Raw genomic sequence first — 21,898 nt, forward strand, 5'->3', positions numbered from 1 at the left:
ACAATTATGAAGAAGACTGCAACCAGGTGTATTTGAACTTGTTGGGTTCATTTAGTCTGCCACTGTATATTATGTAAGTTAAGTATGAAACTGTAAAAATGTGTACTTGTATTTTTGATCGTAACAAATATGATCTATGAATTAATTATAATGCTTAAATCAGTAGTATGCTGTAATATATATGCCACCAGTGTACTCACTTCAAAATATGGAGACTGGCTGGGCGCATGGCTCATGCCTGTAATCCAAGCAATTTGGGAGGCTGAGGCAGATGGATCACTTGAGGTCAGTAGTTTGAGATCAGCTTGGGCAATAAAAAAAAAAAAAAAAAATTAGCTGGGTGGGGTATTGAGTGCCTGTAACTCCAGCAACTTGGGCAGCTGAGGCATGAGAACTGCTTGAACCTGGGAGGTGGGGATGGCAGTGAGCCCAGATGGCACCACTGCACTCCAGCCTGGGTGACAGAGCAAGACTCCGTCTCAAAAAAAAAAAAAAAAAAGAAAGAAAGAAAAAAGGAGGTCGTAGCAACTACTGCAGTCACTATGTAAAGTCCTATAAAGGTATAGTTTAAACAAAATCTATTCAGTTTAAGAATGAGAACCTGGCACAATATGGAAATCATCTGTTTAAATTCTTCTACAGTAGAACACCCCATTATTACTCTGAATTGGACATCTATCATTTGTCAAGGTTTGGATATACCAAATACCTAATCTTCTGCAAAATGCAGAAGTATTCTTTGCAGAAGGGTAATAAGATCTTTCTAATAACAATATTATAAAAGACTATGCAATTGTTTATAGTCATTTAAATTGTGTGGTTACACTTTAAAGAAAGCATAAGCTGTGAAGGCTAAACTGTAATAGTAAAGACTGGGAGCGAGTGAATAGTAGGGCAAAATTATAATAATAAAAAATCAGAGATACTATACAATGGAATGTATAGTTTTCAAAGCCTGCTCACTCTTTCTCTCTCTCTCTCTTTCTTTCTTTTTCTTTCCTCTTTCTTTCTTTTCTTTTTCTTTCTTTTGTTCTTTCTTTCTCTTTCCTTTTCTTTTTTTCTTTCTCTCACTCTTTTTTTTTTGACAGGGTCTTGCTCTGTCCCCCAAGCTGCAGTGCAACCTCAGCTCACTGCTGCCTCCTCTTTCCAGGCCTCAGCGATCCTCCCGCCCCAACCTCCCAGGTAGCTGAAACCACAGACGCGCCCCACTCCGCCTGGCTAATTTATTTTATTTTTGGTCTGGGCCCAGGCTGGTCTGGAACTCAAGTGATCCTCCTGCCTCCTCCCCCTTCTCCTCCCAAGGGGCTGAGATTACTCACCTGAGCCACTCCACCTGCCCTTCACAGCCTTTTAAACCTGGTTCATATCCTTGTTTTGAAGTGTAATTTCTGCTTGTGCCTCAGTTCCCTCACTGAAAAGGAAGGGTATTAACATTTATGTTTCAGATAATGTGAGACAGCGACACCCCGCAGGTCGGGACATCTATTACACACCATAGTTCAGCTCCTAAGAAAACCAACCTAGCGCAACCAGAACGTGTGCATTTGTGTTTAGTCGTTTCATCCCATATTGACTGTGCACAGGATTTTATTTCAACTACTGTTTTTACCTACTAATTTTTTAAATGGAGACTTTGAAAAGATATGAAACACAATCCCTGTCCTCCTTAAAACTTTGTCAGATTCCAGCCAGAATGTCTTTGAAACAGTCATCCAAGCAGGCCGCCTCTGTCAAGGGCTAGAGAGCCTTCGGTTTACCTTTGGCAACACGTTCTAAAATCCCCTGTATACCTCTCCAGCTTGCATCCACTTCCCAAGCTTTTAACCAGACACAAGACACCCCGAACACTAGCTGTTTAGCATGTAGATAAAACCAAAAAATGTTTCGAGAGGGTTGACTCCAAACATAGCAAAAGATAAAGAGATTTAAGATGTAATCACCAACACGTCACCTTGTTCCTAATCATCATCACGCTTGGCTGGGCTCCGGAGGGAAAGCCTTGACCCTAGGGGCCTAGAAACACAGAAGAGAGACACGCACAGCAGTCGGGCCACGTCCACCTAAGGAACAGCCACGGCTCAGGCGGAGCGCTGCGGAGGATCCTGGATCACCCTCCCCAGGATCAGGCTGGGTGCGGCCCGGGAGCCCTGCTCTAGGTGGACGCCCAGGGCTGAGGAGCCACCGGTCCCGCCTGCCCGCCGGGCTACCGCGCGCGGGCGCATCTGCATCGCCGCATCCTCGGATGAAAGGCGCCTGCAAGGCTCCAGAAAACACAAGTCTCCTGGCTGTTTTCTGGGGTGAACGCTGGGCACCCTCTGCTCTAAGTCCCTCGGGGTGGGAAGTTAGTGAACTTTCGGAATAGGGGAAGGCGCAGCCCGGGCGAGCCGGAGGCGGGGGAGGGGGAAGGGCGGAGGTGGTTTCCTGAGTGTGTCCCTCGGGAGCCGTCCCCGCGCTCAGCCGGCAGGAGGGAGGAGGCGCGGAGACGGCGCTCACTTCTCCCCTCGCCGGCTGGCTTTCCAGTAAAGCTGCGCAAGGAGAGGTGAAGCGGGCTCGGGGGAGGCGGGTGCGCAGCGGGAGCCGGGCCGCCCGGGCCTGGGCGCGGCAGGAGGGGCGGCGGCCGGGCTCGCAGCCCTGGGCCCCGTGGCGGGCGGCGGCGGCTCCTCACTGCACCAACCTGCGGGCGCGGGCTGGCTGGGCCGGCGGCGGCCCCTCCCACAGCACCCCACCCCCGCCGCCGCCGCCGCCGCCCCGGAGCCGGCCCGGGTCCCAATCGGACCCGCAAGGAGCCGGCGAGCAGAGCGCCCGCTCGGGACCGCAGCCGCCGCCGCCGCACCGGGCACTTGTGTCTGCCCGGAGCCGGCTCCCCTCCCTGCCCGCCCCCTCCGGCCCCTTCTCCCCGCCCCGCGCCCTCCCTCCTTCCGCCCCGCTCCTCCCGCGACCGCCCCCTCCCGCCGGCCGCGCTCCTGGCGGGCGCTCAGCTCCCCGCGCTCCTCCAGCTGGGTCTCCGGCTCCACCTCCGGCTCCCGCTCGGCCTCCCGCTCGCCCTCCGCGCCCGGCTCCCCGCGCGCCCGTCCCGAGTCCGCTGCGCGCCGGCGGCCGCCCGGTCATGTCAGGATGGAGATCCGGCAGCACGAGTGGCTCTCGGCCTCCCCGCATGAGGGCTTCGAGCAGATGAGGCTCAAAAGCCGCCCCAAGGAGCCCTGCCCAAGCCTGACCCGAGTGGGCGCGAACTTCTACAGCAGCGTCAAGCAGCAGGACTACAGCGCCAGCGTCTGGCTCCGGAGGAAAGACAAGCTGGAGCACGTAAGGGCGACTCGCTCCCGGGGGCCTCGGCCGGGCACCTGCCACACGCACCCTCCCCACGGTGGTGGCAGGAGCTAGCGCGCGGGGCGCGGGGGCCAGGCGAGGGGATCCCGCAGGCGCCCCCGGCCTAGGTCGGATCCGGGGGCTTCTCTTCCTGCAGTTTCTTGCCTTAATGCCCTGGCTGCGGAGAGGGGAGGGCAGGTCCCCTTTCGGGCTCCTCTTGGTACCTGCTGACCCAACCTGCCCACCCGCGTCTCCCTGTAGGGTTCATTTGCAGTGTGTTGTTGGGGTGCCTGTGCAGAATGAGCAAGAAGTGGAGGTGCCACAGTGTGGCTCCGAGCAACCCGGCGGGGCATGGTAGTGGGCTTTAGAGGGGGCGTTTGCCCGCGTCTCTGGGGTTTGTTTTACTCAGCCCAGAAACACAGATTAACGAACGAGTAAAGTTGGCGCCACTAGCGACCAGTGTGGACCCGCGCACAAGCCATTCGAGTTTTCTGCAGAGTATCCGCTGGGATGAGCAGTTGGCGATCCTTTCTACTTGAGCCCAACTAGGGAGATATTTGCGCGTTGCAAGTAGAAAGGCTAAAAAGGAGCCGATGCTGAGGCTCCCCAGAAATCCGCCGCTCTGGTGGGTGGGGGCCGGTGAGAGGGGACCTCCACTCCCAGTAGTGCTGACTTCACGTGAAGCGTTATTGGCTCTGGAGTTGAGCTCCTAAGGCTTGCTATTTTGAAAGAAAAAAACCCTTCTAAAAAGGCGTTTAGTGGATCCACAGTTTCAAATTTGATCCATCAGCGTCTTCTTAAACCAAATGTTAAAATTAAACTAAGAGAATTATCTCAAGAGTGCAGCACAACTAGCTAAGGAGAAGATGCTATTTCTTCCTGCGGAGCTGCAGAACCCAAATTGAGTCTGCTCATAAGCAGAAGTTTCCTTGTATTTGGGTCAAGACGCCAACAATGATTAAAAAAAAAAAAAAAAAAAAAAGACCAAGAACTCCTGGAACTCACTCATTTCCAACTGCTGCACCCACCTGAATCCCATCTGCCCCCCCCCCCAAAGCGCTCCTCCTGGGCTCTGCAGCACCAGCAGGCTTCTTCCCAGGAGGAAACACGCAAAGAAGGGGCTTTTCTCCGTTACAATCTGAAAGGAAAGTCCGTACCTGCTTTCTGAGGGCCTGATGAGGTCATTGAGAGCTCTGATATGAAGCTTTGAGTTGGGTAACAAGCACTGTTTTGCGTGTAGACAGCCATTTGCTAATGTCAAAAGGATGCCTCATATCCTTAAGACCATGGAAGTCTCTGAAGATTTATAGGTTGGCAAGCTGTTTCAAAGGCAACAGTGTCCATTAAAAATGCCCTCTCCAGCATTAGTGAAGGGGCTGGCGGTGTTATGAGTTTAAAGGGGGCAAATAACATCTTTATGTATTACATGCAAAGAGCCTATAATCAATGATGTGGCTGATTTTAGTATCAGCGAGAACAGTCTAGCCTTGAGAGGGTGATAGAACATATCTTCGTTTTAGTTTCACTCTGGATGTGTGTTCATTTGCAGCTTGTGCTTTTAGCTGGTCTATTTCTTTTATTCTCTTACTGAAAATCAGTAGTGCAGCCTTCTATGACTATATCTTGAGTCATAAGTGGTGCACACATTATACTTAAATGTTTTCTCACTTTAAGATTTTCATTGAAAGTATCAAGTCATACCATGTGGGCCCCAGCAGCCTCACCTTTCTGCGTGAGCATAGGATGCTTAGCCCCCTCTGAGGATCAGACAGCAAGGAAAGGAAGATGTGATTGTTTAAAAGCATGTGCGCCTCTGTGCTTTCTTTTTCACTCAGATGCTTCAAAAGAGAGCACTGAATTCATTTTTTAAAAAATCTCTCTCCTCATTTGATATTTAAATCAGTGTAGCATTTATTTTACTTTATCAATTACATTTAATGAGAGATGCGTATATGTATTCTGACGTTTTTCTCTACATCCTCTTTCAATTAGAAAGGGGACTTTAAATAAATTTCTTGGTGGTATTTATTGTCTTGCTCTTTGGAAACATCCACAAACATTTTTAATGAATGAAAATTAAGATGCTGTGAAAGATTATGTTAGTATACAAATGTAAATTTTATGTTAATTCGAGAGCTAGGTATTTATAGTACAGGTCATGTTGAATACACTATAATATTTCAGGTAGTTTGATGGTAATTTCTAATAGAAATTAATATTTGAGATGTCAAAAACCTATAATAAATGTAACCTAGTATCACTGCTACAGAAAGCATGAAAAGGTAATGTTGACTTCACTGTCAACAACATTCCAAACGTACGAGGTACCTTCTAATTCAAATGTTGCAGGGATTAGGATGAGTGTGTCATGTGAAATTCAAAGGTGATATATGGTAGTTTAAAAACACCCTTCTGGTCTGTCTAATCAAATGGATGGCCACTTTTTGATTATGTTGAAAAAATACATTCATAATTATGATGGAGATCATATGCCTGAAAACAACCTACTCAGTTATTTTCCTGGTGCTTTAAAAGCCAATCTAAGTATTAAGGAAAGAAATAAGTAATTACTTCAAATGACACACATATTTGGTCATAATAATAACAGAATTCCCTGAAATGAAATGTGGCAGTGTGTGGGCTCTGTCCAGATACCAGAGGGACAGATGAATCTGAAAGTCAATAAGGTGATATAAAGAAGAAAACTAAAGAATGTATTTCCACCCACGTTGCTAAAAGTGGGAACAATTTATTTCTTCTTTTCTGATTTAAAGGCAACTAGACCAATTCTCAGGTTGGACAAGAGAAAAATGACCTGAATTAGTTGAGGATTGGAATCAATCTTTAAATATGGTTTCCATCACTGGTTGATCGACACTTAAGATGAGCCCTTACTAAGAAATAAATGTATATAGGGAATCTTTCCATACTGAAACCATGAATTAGAAGCTGCAAGGAAGCCATGTTTTAGAACAAGAATTCTGGACTTTGAATTCTACTTGGAAATTTCAGGAAAAAGTAAAATTGCTGGCTATACACAGAATGTTGTTTTATTAGTTACAAGTAATGCTCTTGGTGGTTAAAATCTTTTGTTTCTTGTTCTGCCTCAGAATGTCTAGAGCTTTGGAAGGCTTTAGGCTTGGGAAACGGTGGAAGTTCTGTTCTCTGCAGGATCTTGTCTTTAGGTCCTAATGTAAAAGCGAAGGATTCTGGTCCAGCAAAGCAAGAGGAGCAATGGACGACTTCCAACCCCCCAATCCAACCCTGCTCTTGCAGCCTCCCTAGGACTGGGTCACTTTGAAAGTAACTATTTAATAAGATATGACTATCCCAGAGGATAGCATGGCGTTGAGCTGGCATCCTTTGGTGCTACATTCTTTCTTGAACTTTTTTCTCTTTTAAAGGGGGAGAGATGCAAAGCCTACCATACTTTGTTGCCTGGCTTTATGCCAGCTGCACTGTCCAGGGGTCTCCTGGTACTATTTATGAAGATGGAGATGTGTTATTTTCTCTCCTATTCGATTGGCTCCTGTCAAAGTGTGGTTATGAGTAGGTGCTCTGGTGAGATGGACCTGGGTTTAGACTCTGATTTTATTTCCTATTAATTCTGTGGGCAAAGGGCTCACAGTTACCAAGAGGCACAGCTGCGTTCCTCCTTAGAGGAGTCGTAGGTTTGCCGTGATGACACAAGACAATCCATGTCAGTGCTGCAGGAGTGTACAGTCTCCAAATGTCAGAGACGTGGACACCACCAAAGTGTATTTTCCCCCTCGCATGTCTCACCTGTGCCAGTTGGCTGGGGACCATCCTCATCTTGGTTGCCTTGCCTGATGGAAGCTCCATCCTGATACTTGTTTCTGTGACTGCCGGAGCAGCTAAAGGGCAGTCGGAAAATCATGTAATGATTTTGGCTCTCAGTGCTTCCACCCAGATATCATCCGTTCATGTGACTCATGTGTATCGGCCAAAGAAAGGTTCATGGTCAAGGCTCACTTCAACAGTAGCACAGGGGGATCTAACTAAGACCCAGAGGGAAGAGAACATCTGTGACCAACCCTCGCATACAAGTCTGTAGTGCAGTGTTTGGCCCGTGTGAAATGCTCAACACGCGGTACCTGTAGGCGTAGTGAGTCCTCAGGTGCTGCCTGGCTCTCGGGCTGAGTCCTCCCACTCTACCCCACTCCACCTAGAGAGCTTCCAGATTTCAAGTTTGAGATCAGCCTGCATGATAATCCTGGATGCAGGGTGCAGAGCTCTTGGTCTCAAGGCTGGCTCACTGTCCTGGGCATGTTGTGCTGTCTCTTTGCCTGACTTCCCGTCCATCCTCCTGGGGCCTGACTCTTCCTGGCTAGTGGGGTCTTTGCTTGCTCTCTGGCTGGCCATTCTGAGGCTGACTTTTCTGGTCCTCACTCTCTCAGCTAGTCCTGCTAGCAGAGACAAACTCCTTATCCCGTCTCCAACTCCTGCTTCTCGTCCCAGCTTGTGCTGGTGGATGGAATTTAGTCAAGCAATGTTTCATTTATCTGCAAGATGTCTCAGGCAGCCTATTTAAAATTGAAAGAGAGAGCAGAAGACAGACTTGGTAAAGAGTAAAAACTGAATCCTTAATGTTCGCACTTGTAGTGAGCCATAGTATCTTGGTTTCTTTAGTAAGTGCCTCACACTTAAAAAAAAAGATTGTCTCCTCTAAGTGTGAATTTGCACCTACTTAAATAGAGTTTATGTTACCAGTGAATAGTAAATAAATGCCAAGTACACACTTGCCTCCTGGAATAAATTATTCACATGAGAAGCAAAGGATAAATGGATTGGAGCACACGTGGTCACAGAGGTCTAGGCTCATGTTATATAATGCCATTTTTGTCCCACGGAGCAGATCCATGAAAATACTCTACCACACGGAGTGGATGCGTAAAGCACCAGAAGACAGGGTTCAACCTAAGGGAATGAACCTTTAAAATGCTCCATTAAAAATTCCAAGAAACAAACTGTCTGGCAGATGCTTAAGAACATTAACATTTACCGGGATCATTTCCTGCGGTTTTAGATAAGCAACACAGACAAGCAGTAGGTTGAGGCAGGATTCTCTGCCTCCAACTCATCAGTCAAGATGTGAAAGTTTAGAAGTCTCTTGCGCATCTTCCAGAGGGTCTCAGGGTATGTCCATTGTTGTCCTTGTCACTACTACAGTCAATATATATCTACCCACTAAGGGTCTTCTCTCACTGCAAGTTGACATTGCAGTGTATTTTGAATAAGTTTTGGTTTCCTTGAACTCTCTTGGGTGTGGCTTATTGACTTATTTTAACATAATCATAGGGACAGATTATATTTAATATATTTAGTTTGAGAAGCTCAGGATGATTGAATTTAAGGTTTCTTTTTCATCTCTTCTTCCATATAATGGCTACATGCCAATTTCTGGCTAGTTTCTCTAAAAGTTTTTACTTCTCTCTATAGACTTCTGTATTTATCTCAGGTTTAAACTTATCGTTAACATTTTTTAGTTCTTCTCCAAATAAATTTGATGAGTCCTTTGAACTTCTGGGACATGGCGGTAGTTTTAATAGTTACGTTCTCATACTGAATTGACTAATAGATGGCATAGTTAGACAGGGGTGGAGTCTATGGCAGGATCTCACACCAGAAATGTTGCTTAAACTTTATATATTGGGGATATTAAAATTACCCAATTGCTTAAGATTTGTACCTGCATAGAGTGTGTGCTAAATGTTTAGGGTACAATATAAATGTTGTGGTACAGTTGAAAGGTCAAACTGTGGCGGTTAAGAGATAGCCCTTTTCACCAAAAAAACACATTTAAAATTTTCTCAGAAAGATAGAAAAACGAGCCCAATATCTCAAATCACAAATCTAGCGTTTAAGAAAGTTAAGTGAAGGATGAGGCAAACTTTCCCAGGTAGCCTTATCTGCACTGGAAAGTCTTCTTGTGCCTGACATTTGAAGTGGGCCCCAGTTGAACTACCTGACTGGGCATGATGGGACTGGATGTCATAGCCATTGGGTGATAAATACGTTTCTTTATCCTCCAGAGTAGGCAACGAGCCTTGTGTTTCACTGACTTGAGCTACTGTCGTGCTCCCACTAGTTTGTTGTTAGGTCTGATCCAGCAATAACATGAGGAGTTAAGTTGAGAAGATGGGACTCATTCACGTAAAAAAGTGCCAACTGGCAGACTCATCAGTCACCAGATATTTACTGAGTGTCTTTCATGTGAAAGATAATGTGTTAGGAAGCTGTGAGGTCTTTAATTCAACAAGCACTTATTCGACATGTACTGTGTTATTAACAATGCTATTAAATAAAAAGACCAGTGCAGGGTCCCTTCCTTGAAGATGTTTAAAGTTGTGTAAGCAGCATTTCAATATAACTGCAGTGTTATGATTAATATAGAAAAATGCAAAATATCAATAGTATAAGAATACTGCCTTCAAGGCACTAGTTGTTTAGATGATAAAGTATGGTTAAAAAAATAAGCAATGAATACTGTCATACATAATAATAATGTATCATAACAAAATTCATTTTATTCCAGTAATGCAAAGTTGATATGAAATTTGAAAATCAATTACTGTATTTTATCATATTAATAAAACAAAAGAGTAAGGCCATACAACTATCTCAATAGATGAAGAAAAAGGATTTGATGAAATTATATACCCATGCATGATAAAGTTCTCAACTGACAAGAAATAAAAGCAATCTTTACTATTCTGATAAACAATTTCTTCAAAAAAGAACCACAGTTAATGGTGAACTATTGAAAAATTGTCCGTGTAGATTGTGAGGGAGACAGAGATGCCCACAGTCATCACTTCTCGTTAGCATTGTACAGGAAGTCACAGACAACACAATAAGGCAAGAAAAAGAGATAAAAATATAAGAATTGAAACGTGTAATGACATTGTCACTATTAGCAGACAATATGATTGTGTACATTTGAAAATACAAAATATTGTGGTACTGTCTACAATAGCAAAGATTTCGAACCAACACAAATGCCCATCATTGACAGACTGGATACAGAAAACGTGGCACATATACACCGTGGAATACTATGCCGCCATAAGAAAGGATGAGTTCATGTCCTTTGCAGGGACATGGATGAAGCTAGAAACCATCATTCTCAGCAAACTGACACAGGAACAGAAAACCAAACACCGCATGTTCTCACTCATAAGTGGGTATTGAACAATGAGGATACATGGACACAGGGAGGGGAACATCACACACTGGGGCCTGTTGGGGGATGTGGGGGCTAGGGGAGGGACAGCAGGGGGTGGGAGTATTGGGGAGGAACAACATTAGGAGAAAGACCTAATGTAGATGACGGAGGGATGGATGTAGCAAACCACCACAGCACATGTATACCTATGTCACAAACCTGCATATCCTGTACCTGTACCTCAGAACTTAAAAGTATAATATAAAAAAATAAAATACAAAATAAGCTACAGATATACTTAATGATTATACTGTCACTGGATTTATCAGGGCCACTGTATTCAAAGCCAATATGCAAAATTTAGTTAGAAAAAAATTCCAATATAAAACTTAAAAAAATCACCATTTACACTAGCATAAAAATATCAAGTACTTAGGAATAAATTTAATAAAAGCTGGTAAGTCCTCTTTTTAATTCTCCCCCAGATTGATCTATAGACTAGATCCATTTCCGTTAAAATGTCAACAAGCATGTGTGTGTGTGTGTGTGTGTGTGTGTGTGTGTGTGTGTGTTGAAAAGGGCCAACAATAGCCAAGACAATCTTTAAAAAGAACAAAGTTAGCCTGCTTCCAGATATCAAACCTTAATCTAAAGCTAGATTTATTAAAGCAGTGTGGTATTGGTGCAAGGATAAACAAATAGATCAATTGACAAACTAGACAGTGCAGAAACAGACCTGTGCAGATATAGATACTTGGTTTATGACAAAAATGACTCTGTAATGTAATGGGAAAGAGATAATCTTTTCAAAAAAGAGTGCTAGGTCAGTTGTATATCCACATTAAAAATACACATTGATTTCTTTTTAAATATGAATCAGTTTAACATGAGCCATAGACCTAAATTGGAAAGTGAAACGATGAGGCTTCTAGAATCCCCATCAACTTGACTAAGGAAAAATTTTGAAGCAGTTTTAATAATCCCAATTTATTAGATTAGTAAACTGGACTACATTAGAACTCAGTGCTTTTGTCTATAAAATATTTGATTAGCAGCATGAAAGGCAAGTCACAAAGTAGAAGGATCTATATATATATATAGAGAGAGAGACACACACACACACATATATAATTTATTTTAGAAGACTATATTTTTAACACACACTTTGACAAAGAATTTTAATCCAGGGTATGTAAAGAGCACCTACAAATCAATAAGAAAAACATAGACAGCCCAACACAAAAGTGAGGAAGACTCTCAAACAGGAACTTCACAAAAGAAGATATCCAGATGGGCAGTAAATGCATGAAAAGGTGCTTGACGTCATTAGTTATCAATGAAGTACAAAATTATACACCATTATACAAACACCAGAATGGCTAAAATTAAAGTAATGGACAGTGACCAAAGTGTTGATGAAAATGGGGAGCATCTGTAGCTCTCATAACTTCTGGTAGGACTTCATTCATAGCTGCTTTGGGAAACTGTTAGCAGTATCTACTACATTAAACACATCTTTTGATATTTTAACCCATAAAATTTAAATTCTGTGTATATATCAAACAGATGTGTGCTCAGGTTAATGAAAGACATGCACACGAATGCTTATCAAAGCATTATTTTCATTGTTCACAGTAGGATGCCTCCCTAATATCCAACTATAGTTGAATGGACAATGTATTGTAGTTTATCCATACAGTGTAATACATTAAGTATTGAAAGAGATTTTATATATATCTATTGCATCTGTATGCAATCATGTGGCTGACTCTTTCAGGCATAGTAATGAATGAAAGAAGACAGACATAGAGAATATGATTCCATTTATGTCAAAAAACAGGCAAAGCTAAAGTATGGAGCTAGGACTCTGAACTAGTGATTAGTTTTGAGGGTAAAATGGGGACTGTCTCAAAAGAAAAGAAAGAAGACGAAGGGAAGGGAAGGGAAAGGGAAGGGAAGGGAAAAAATCAATGGAAAGAACCTCAGGTTTGCTTGAGAGACTACCCAATAGGCATTCACACAGTTACAATTGTCAGATGAAGAAGGTAATACACAAGGCTGCATCTAAACCATCCCAGAGGTAGAGATTTCATTGAGTGTCTTTTGAGTCTTGGGAAATGGAGTTAGTTTAGTGGCCTATTTCAATATCTAATGTCATTGTTTATGGTGGACTGTTTTGGGAGTTTCAATTTCCATACGTCTCCGTTTTCATTAGTCTAGAGGAGAGAACATTAACTTTTTAATTTTTCCTGAGTACTTTTGTTGAGCTTGTTGCCCTGCCTAAATCTGCTGGCTCATCATTTAGCTCCCACCCTGCTCTGGCTGAGTGGACTTGATAGAGACTGTAAGATACTTTGCAGCAGGGAATGTGTCAAAACCGCCAAATTACTCTTAAACGCCTACCAGCCTTGATTATTAAGAATCGTCTACTATGGCTTCCTGACTCAACTGATTCCAAACTTTTCCATTCCCTGAAATCCTCTTGCTTTCATCCATGATGTGTCCATGACATGTGCACACATTGATAAAAGTCTGTCCTATAAGCTTACTAATATGTCTTTCTATAAAAAAAAAAAAACCTTTAATTTGGACTAACTTTAGATCTGCAGAAAATTTGCAGACAGTACAGCTAGTGCTCGACTTACGACCACAATTGGTTCCGACAGACTGGTCGTAACACTATTTGGTCGTAAGTTGAGTAGGCTGTATGCATGCGGAGATGGTAGTGCTGCCGGAAGCTGGTCCGCACTGTCGTATGCCCAGCTGGGCAACGTTTGCACTGCCAGACGCGGGGCAGTTGTGACTAGTTATTGTGGTCGTAAAGTCGAATGGTCGTAAGTTGCATAGGTCGTAAGTCAATCGATACCTGTACGAGCATCTCCTGTATACTCCTCACCCAATTTTCATTTCCCCTAATGTGTTAACATCTCAACTCCACACTTTATTTGAATTTCACTAGTTTTTAAATTAATGTCCCTTTTCTGTTCCAGGATCTCATCCAAGATACCACATTGCATTTAGTTGTCATGTGTCCTTAGTCACCTCTTGTCCATGACAGTTTCTCAAGCTTTCCTTATTTTTCACCACCTTGACAGCTTAAAGGCACACAGGTCAGGTCTTTTATACAATGTCCCTCACTTTGTGTATGCCTGATTTTTCTTTTCTTTTCTTTTTTTTTTTGGAGACGGAGTTTCACTCTTGTTACCCAGGCTGGAGTGCAATGGCGCGATCTCGGCTCACTGCAACCTCCGCCTCCTGGATTCAAGCAATTCTCCTGCCTCAGCCTCCTGAGTAGCTGGGACTACAGGCACGCGCCACCATGCCCAGCTAATTTTTTTGTAGTTTTAGTAGAGACGGGGTTTCACCATGTTGACCAGAATGGTCTCGATCTCTTGACCTCGTGATCCACCCGCCTCGGCCTCCCAAAGTGCTGGGATTACAGGCTTGAGCCACCGCGCCCAGCCGCCTGATTTTTTTTTCATGAATAGACTGGGATTATGGGCCTTGGGATGGAGTACCACAGAGGGAAAGTGCGCTTCTTGTCACATCATATCACGGCGTTCATGCTAATTGTATGACATTATCGATGATGCTAATCTTTGTCATTTGGCTAAAGTAGTGTTTGCCAGATTTCTCACTGTAAAGTTACTGTTTTTCCTTTTCTACACTCCAATTTTTGGAAGCTAGTCATGAACTCCCACATACCCACATTCAACAACTCCTGGGCTAGGGAGTAGCTGCATCAATTTTTGTAATTTTTTTGTAAGGAAGGTTAATCTATTTTCCCTCAATATCTATTTATACAATCCTTTACTTGTATCAGTAGAACCGTGGGATATTTATCTTACGTTGTGGGTAAAATCCAATTCAATGTTACTTTTATTATTCTTTAAGTTGTTCCCTCTTTGGCCATGAGACACTCTTTTATGCGGGCTCCAGTGGCCCTTGGACATGCCCACATCCTTTTATTTTGGGGAACTTCCTTACCGTGTGGTACTACAAAAATACTCCAGGCTCATCTCATTTTCTGCCCTTTCCTAACATCTTCTTAAAGATATGTTCTTGGCCGGGTGTTGTAGCTCACGTCTGTACTCCCAGAACTTTGGGAGGCCGAGGCGGGCAGATCACCCGTGGTTGGGAGTTCAAGGACAGCTTGACCAACATAGAGAAACCCCGTCTCTATCAAAAATACAAAATTAGCCGGATGCGGTGGCACACGCCTGTAATCCCAGCTACTCAGGAGGCTGAGGCAGGAGAATTGCTTGAACCTGGGAGGTGGAGGTTGCAGTGAGCCGAGATGGTGCCATTGCACTCCAGCCTGGGTAACAAGAGTGAAACGCCATTAAAAAGCTATTTTCTAATAAGTATATTAAAAATGATATTACATTTTCGGCCCCAATAGGGTCCACTCTTAAAAGACTCTAATAAGAGAAATACGTAATCATATAATATATCTGGTAAAATCTCAATACACATGTTTTGGTAAAGATGAAACATCTGCATTGGAACTTTGTATAAAACTCCTGAAATGTCCTTAATTATAACCCTGGCCTATAAACTCTCATTCAGATGATGGAGAGACGTCTTCTGTGAAACAAATGATAGGGCATGCTAACTGGTACAGTGACTTTATGTAGCATCCTAACATAGTGTGTGCATGTGTGTATAGATACTCTCTTTGTACACACAGATATTGTTTTTCTTTTCTTCTCAGCATCAGTGGTCTGTTGTCAGAGAATCATGTTCTGCACTTGACATTCATAATTCTGTTAGTATTCCATGGTTCCGCATTTGGCATTATTTTCCAGCCTTTGTGTGTATGTGTGTGTGTGTGTATGTGTCTGTGCTTAGAATATTTGGCCTGTGTGTGGGAAAGGGAACCTCCACAGTCAGCCATCATGGCTTTATCTCTTCAGAGCCAAGATACTATTATCTGAGATTTCATATCTCCTTCAAGAACTGACTTGGGAACTTTCCAACACCAGCCCATTCATCCATACTAAGGAAACATCTCCAAGGAGACCCAGGAAAAGATGGATAAGAAGAGGAGGAAGTATGGTGAGATAGGCATTGAAATGCTTCAAAAATCTGGTGCTCCAAGGCTGATGTAAACTTTGGTGGGACTTTCAGGAGTGTGAGAGTGTGAAGAATGTACATGTATCTCTGGAGTCCTCATCTCTCATTTCAAGATGCTTTTCCCCACACTAATCAGCCTGCTAATGGTACTGCTCCCAACAAGCCGCCAAGTAATTCCTGCCTTCTCATCCTCCTCACACCAAGAGTGTAGGCCTATCGGAGGCTTATTCGTAAGGGTATCCTATAAACCAAAAAAGGAAATTAATTGTCGTCTTGGTCGTGGCTTTTCTTCACTCCAGGGAATATTACAAAAATGAAGTAACAGCAAGACAACAGTCCTCAGAGCTTTGCTGAAGGTGGTTTACGAGAAGGAGCACTTTACTATCTCTCTGCCCATTTTCTTCAACAAAAAAAACCAAGATGAATTAGAAAACCTCATGTCCCCTAAGTGTAAAGAAGGAAGAAAGAAAGGCAGGGGCTGCGTGGAACAGATGCAATATCCCTGCTGATAACTAGCATTTATATTGACAAAAATCAATATAATCAATAATGAGCAATGTACAAAGTTCAAAAGAGTCAGGCATTCCCTCTTTATGGATTTTATTTATTTATTTATTTATTTATTTATTTATTTATTTATTTATAAAAGATGGAGTCTTGCTCTGTCACCCAGGCTGGAGTGCAGTGGTGCAGTCTCTGCTCACTGCAACCTCCACCTCCTGGGTTCAAGCAATTCTCCTGCTTCAGCCTCCGGAGTAGCTGGGACTGTAGGAGCATGCTGCCATGCCCAGTTAATTTCTTTTGTATTTTAGTAGAGACAGGTTTGCCCAGGCTGGTCTCGAACTCCTGAGCTCAGGCAATCTATCCGCCTTGGCCTCCCAAAGTGCTGGGATTACAGGAGTGAGCCACCGCTCCAGGCCTATTTATTTATTTTGAGATCGAGTCTCACTCTGTCACCCAGGCTGGAGTGCAGTGACATGATCTTGGCTCACTGCAACCTCCACCTCCCAGCTTCAAGTGATTCTCCTGCCTCAGCCTCCTGAGTAGCTGGGATTATAGGCACGCACCACCATGCCTGGCTAATTTTTGTATTTTTAGTAGAGACAGGGTTTTCCCATGTTGGCCAGGCTGACTTTGAGCTCCTGACCTCAAGTGATCTGCCTACCTCAACCTCCCAAAGTGCTGGGATTTACAGGCTTGAGCCACCATGCCTGGCCCTCTATGGCTTTTAGATAGTTGTCTTTATTATTTTATTAGGCTTTTTTTTTCTATTTGGATATCTCTTTACTTGACTTTTATATTGGGTTTAGAATAACCATCACAGGATTGATACTGAGATCAAAGAAAAGAAGTTGATGTGCCCAGGAAAAATTGATTTGGGGGGAACATATTCCGGCAAAAAGATCTGCAGGTAGAGATGAGCTACTGGGAATGGTGAATGCATTTACCTTAGTGTAGTCTTTTATTTCTTTCCTGTTTTTAAGAATGGGAGGATGTGCTTTGAAAGAATAGAGCATGGTGAAGGGCTCCTCAATATGACAACCATGAAAGAGTCTTTGGGCTTCTGATTAGGAGTTGCAAATAATATACTTGGTGATTTCCATTTGGTCACCTGACAAAAATTTTCCAAGAATAAACACACATTTCTTTAGCTTAGAAACCTGCTATTGGTGAAAAGCTATTTGAAAAGAATTGCTGGTCGGCAATTAAAAAAACAGATTAAAAAAGTCTTTACTGGGAAAACGACTGAAAAGCAAAACTTAGTATCATTCATGGAGAGAAAATAATAAGTCCTACATCCATTTATTAAATGTAATTATGGCTAAAGTAGGCCAGTACCTAGCCTCACACCTATTCTGAATCTCTCGCTTGCTTATTTCCAGACTAAAACACAGCAAGATAAATGGGCTACTAATCTGGGAAAACATTTCCTTTCTCATATGAACAGAGTAGATTTCTAATTGCACTTGGAATTGTGTTGTTTTAGTCAATGGACTTTGCGTCAAAGAAGAAATAAGCTTACTATAATCTTTGCCAGCTGTAATTCCAAGATTAACTGTCCAGTTTGAGTAGGATATTAGGTAGATTGACTTATCCACTCATTAACATTTAATTCTATAGCTGGGGTCAGTCATCAATCAGGTATAGCTAACCACATGGATAATTTGACATTTAATTCACTGTCCCTATTGCTATAGTATAAGGACTGTCATAATAACAAGGAAGGTTCTTACCAGTGCAGCACCTTCCTAAGAAGAATTGGGGGTTTCAGCAAAGCTGCACTGAGATGTAGAGGTTCGAATGACCTCCTGACCTCAGTCACTTCTGCACAACATTCATGCTTCAGATTTGTGTCTCAGAAGTTTATGAAGCCTTTGGGAGGCCGAGGCTGGTGGATTGCCTGAGCTCAGGAGTTTGAGACCAGCCTGGGCAACATGGTGAAACCCTGTCTCTACTAAAATGCAAAAGAAATTAGCTGGGCGTGGTGGCATGTGCCTATAGTCCCAGCTACTTGGGAGGCTGAGGCAGGAGAATTGCTTGAACCCAGGAGGTGGAGGTTGTAGTGAGCAGAGATTGCACCACTGCACTCCAGCCTGGGTTACAGAGCAAGACTCCATGTTTAAAAAAAATAAAAAATAAATAAATAATAGCCATAGAGGGTAAATGCCTGCCTTTTGAACTTGGTACATTTCTTATTATTGATGTTTTGTCAATATAAATGCTAGTTATCAGCGGGGATATTGCATCTGTTCCATGCGGCCCCTGCCTTTCTTTCTTCCTCCTTTACACTTAGAGGACCTAAGGCCTTCTAATTCATCTTGTTTTTTCTTTTGTTAAAGAAAATGGGCAGAGAGATAGTAAAGTGCTCCTTCTCATAAACCACCTTCAGCAAAGCTCTGAGGATTGTTGCCTTACTGTTACCTCATTTTTGTAACATTTGACATTGAATTTCAGGGTTGTTGGTAAAAAATTTAGACCAAATACATTAAACCCCCAAATGCCAAAGCCCTTATGTTTTTACAGCTCTTCTTAATCAGAAACAATTTTTTTTCATGTGTGTGTTTTGAAATTTATGGTGATCAGGAATCAAAAGAATGTCTAGGCATTAGTTTTGTTAAAGATCACACCTCTAAGTAGCTTCCCTGGCTGGATAAAGTCCAGAGATAGACTCTTGTATCTGAGAAATGGTACCCTTGCCAAGGGTACTACTTCCTGCCTCCTGGGCCACCTCTCACCCTTGGCATGGCAGGTGCTGCTACTGAGATGGTGGTGGTGGCCCCCGCCATGAGGACCTTTAGTGCTGCGATGGTGTCCTGTTGCTCTCAGAGGCACTTGCAGATGCTGAATCTGGGACTGGTGCAGAGGCTGGCATTGCTTGAGCTCCTGTACCTCTGCTTAGAGGCTGAACCGTGACAGTGCACTATATTGCTTTACTGAACGGGGAAGAATCTCTTCCCATATAATATTTTGCTCCACACTGACCTCCTGATTTCAAAATAACACTGTTTATGTTTCCAGTGCCTTGAGATTTTTCTATAGAAACGAGCTTTACTGTTCCTGAGCCCCTTTTCTTTTCCTAGGACCCTATTACTTTACGGAGGCAAAGCTTTATGGTGGACTTGAGGTAGAAAATGTGTCTTTCTCACCATTGCCTCTCCTCCAGTGCCTGGGACACATCCTGATTCTTCCCTTTAGAATGCGTTTTTTTTCCTAGGAAGCTCATTATTCCTCACGCCGCAGTCCTTAGCCCTTCTCTAGTGTGTATAAATTCAACAGAGTTGGTCTGGGCTCAATCCTGAGCCTCTCCTGTCTCTGTCTGGAAAGTTCATCTCCTTTGAACTAAACAGCAAGTGTGGATGGCTTAGTAAAGTGAGAGCATCACAGCCCAATTGTCCTTACTCCCAGCGGTCTCAAACTAGAGACTAGATAATATGTAACTTAGGTTTAATTTCCTAGATATAGATCACTAAGATGTATATAAGTTCCCTCTTATTTTTATTTATTTATTTTTTGAGATGGAGTCTTGGCTCTGTTGCCAGGCTGGAGTGCAGTGGCACAATCTCGTCTCACTGTAACCTCTGCCTCCCAGCTTCAAGTGATTCTCCTGCCTCAGTTTCCTGAGTAGCTGGTACTACAGGCATGCACCACCACATCTGGCTAATTTTTATATTTTTGGCAGAGATGGAATTTCACCATGTTGGCCAGGATGGTCTCGATCTCCTGACCTCATGATCTGTCTGCCTTGGTCTCCTAAAGTGCTGGGATTACAGGTGTGAGCCACTGCGCCTGGCTCCCTCTTATTTTCAATTGGTTTATCATCTATACAGCGAGGAGTAACCATTATTACTAACTTGCCAATAAAAGCATTAAACCACTTGAGGCTCCTCCCAGTGTTAAAATTCTCTGTGTAGATGCCTGTCACTTACTGGTGGTTTGGCAAATGAGTCTAACATGTACCAGAACTCAGCACTTTTATGTGACTGGTAACACCATTTCTCATAAGTTTTTGAGACAAAAATGGGAGCTTTTATACTGTCTCCAGCAAGTGCAATATATTTGGTTTTCACTTATTCATTTTTATTCCAGCCTCTTTAATACTTTCCATTTTCAACTTCTACTTTTGTGTTTGCACTGCTTTTATTACACCATAATTCTGCTTACAGGTGCAGGTGGCAGCGGGTGAGGGAGGTAATGATTTCCCAGTAGGCTGGTTGGTCTGTGGATGTAGACATGATTGGGCAGTATACCTGCAGCGAGAATACCCATGCTTCTCACCTCTGAGCTCCTTGGCAACTTGAGGTCTGCCCTTGTCTTTCAACCTGAGGTCCGATGACGCTACTTTTTTTTTTTTTTTTTGAGACAGTCTGACTCTGTCACCAGGCTGGTGTGCAGCAGCTTGATCTTGGCTCACTGTAACCTTTGCCTCCCAGATTTAAGCGATTCCCCTGCCTCAGCCTCCCTAGTAGCTGGGTTACAGGTGTCTGCCACCATACCTGGTTAATTTTTGTATTTTTAGTAGAGACAGGGTTTCACCATGTTGGCCAGGATGGTCTTGATCTCTTGATCTTATGATCCGCCAGCCTCAGCCTCCCAAAGTGGTGGGATTCCAGGCATGAGCCACTGTGATTGGCCTGATGATGCTACTTTTAAGGCACAGCTCAGAGAGTAGGTCTCCCTTTCTCTGGTCCATCACATGGAACCTTACACTCCCATGAGATGATGTTGCAGAACCTTGCCATGATGTCTGTGGAATACAGTAAAATCATAATCACATGAGGAAAATGTGCCCATCACAGCCTCCCTGAGAAATGCATCCTTATTTTCTTCATTCATCAGTTGATGGACACTTAGGTTGATTCCATAAATTGGCTATTGTGTATAGTGGTTCAATAAACATGGGGATACACTCCATAAATATGTACAATTACAATTTGTCAATATTTAATAAGAAAAGAGAAATGCATCCTTGTCTAGAAATCTCCTCCTGGGGTCCAATTAAATCTTCCTGTTACAAATAAGCCCATTTCCCCATTGCTGTGTCCTCTTTAAAACAGAATAAAAAGTAGTGATTCACTCAATAATTTTTTAGGGGGAACAACTTCAAACCACCAGTTTGATCTCATATTATTAATGTTCCAAATTTTATTTTATTTTTATGTTTTGAGAAAAAGTCTCACTTTATCACTGAGGCTGGAGTGCAGTGGCATGATCACTGCTCACTGCAGCCTCGACCTCCTGGGCTCAAGAGATCCTCCCACCTCAGCCTCCTGAGTAGCTAGGACTACAGGACATGCCATAATGCCTGGCTAATTTATGGTTTTTTTGTTGTTGTTGTTTGTTTGTTTGTTTGTTTTAGAGATGGAGTCTCACTTTGTTGCCTAGACTGGTCTCAGACTCCTGAGCTCAAGCAATCCTCCTGCCCCGACCTCCCAAAGTACTAGAATTGTTGGTGTGAGCCACTGTACTCAGCCCTCAATTTTAAATCATATAAATTACTCTGCATTTGAGCAGAGTTAAGATGTGCAAGACAATTTTGAATATTGAGAATAATAAGAAAAATTAGTTAAAAAAAAAAAAAACTTTGGGAAAATTATGTTTCACCGAGGCAAAAGACACCATTTCCCTAAATATTCAAAATGGATTTTTAAAAGATACAAGTTGCTGAAGTGGAGATAAATAAAATATATGCTACGAAGTAAACGTAAGCTGTGAATTTATTTTGGGGGAGACTTTAGAATTTATTTTTAAATATCACAGTAAAAAAATGCTTTCATGGATGGAGACAGTAATTGCAAAAGAACAGCTTGCTGATAATTGCCCTGTGATTAA

At 43.0% G+C, this 21,898-nt stretch overlaps 1 protein-coding gene across 1 annotated transcript in view; it reads left to right on the plus strand.

Moving 5' to 3' along the window:
• The first annotated feature begins 2,026 nt into the window (after positions 1-2,026).
• Positions 2,027-21,898, plus strand: part of PLD5 (phospholipase D family member 5) — a 383,066-nt gene continuing 363,194 nt past the window's right edge. Inside the window, exons 1-2 of the mRNA XM_017532108.2 lie at positions 2,027-2,297; positions 2,997-3,303. Of these exons, the coding sequence (XP_017387597.1) occupies positions 3,115-3,303 (189 nt within the window). The 5' untranslated portion in view covers positions 2,027-2,297; positions 2,997-3,114. The remainder of the gene's footprint in view (positions 2,298-2,996; positions 3,304-21,898) is intronic.

Source organism: Cebus imitator, unplaced genomic scaffold (genome assembly GCF_001604975.1).
Source record: "Cebus imitator isolate Cc_AM_T3 unplaced genomic scaffold, Cebus_imitator-1.0 Scaffold75, whole genome shotgun sequence".
Taxonomy (NCBI): Eukaryota; Metazoa; Chordata; class Mammalia; order Primates; family Cebidae; genus Cebus; species Cebus imitator.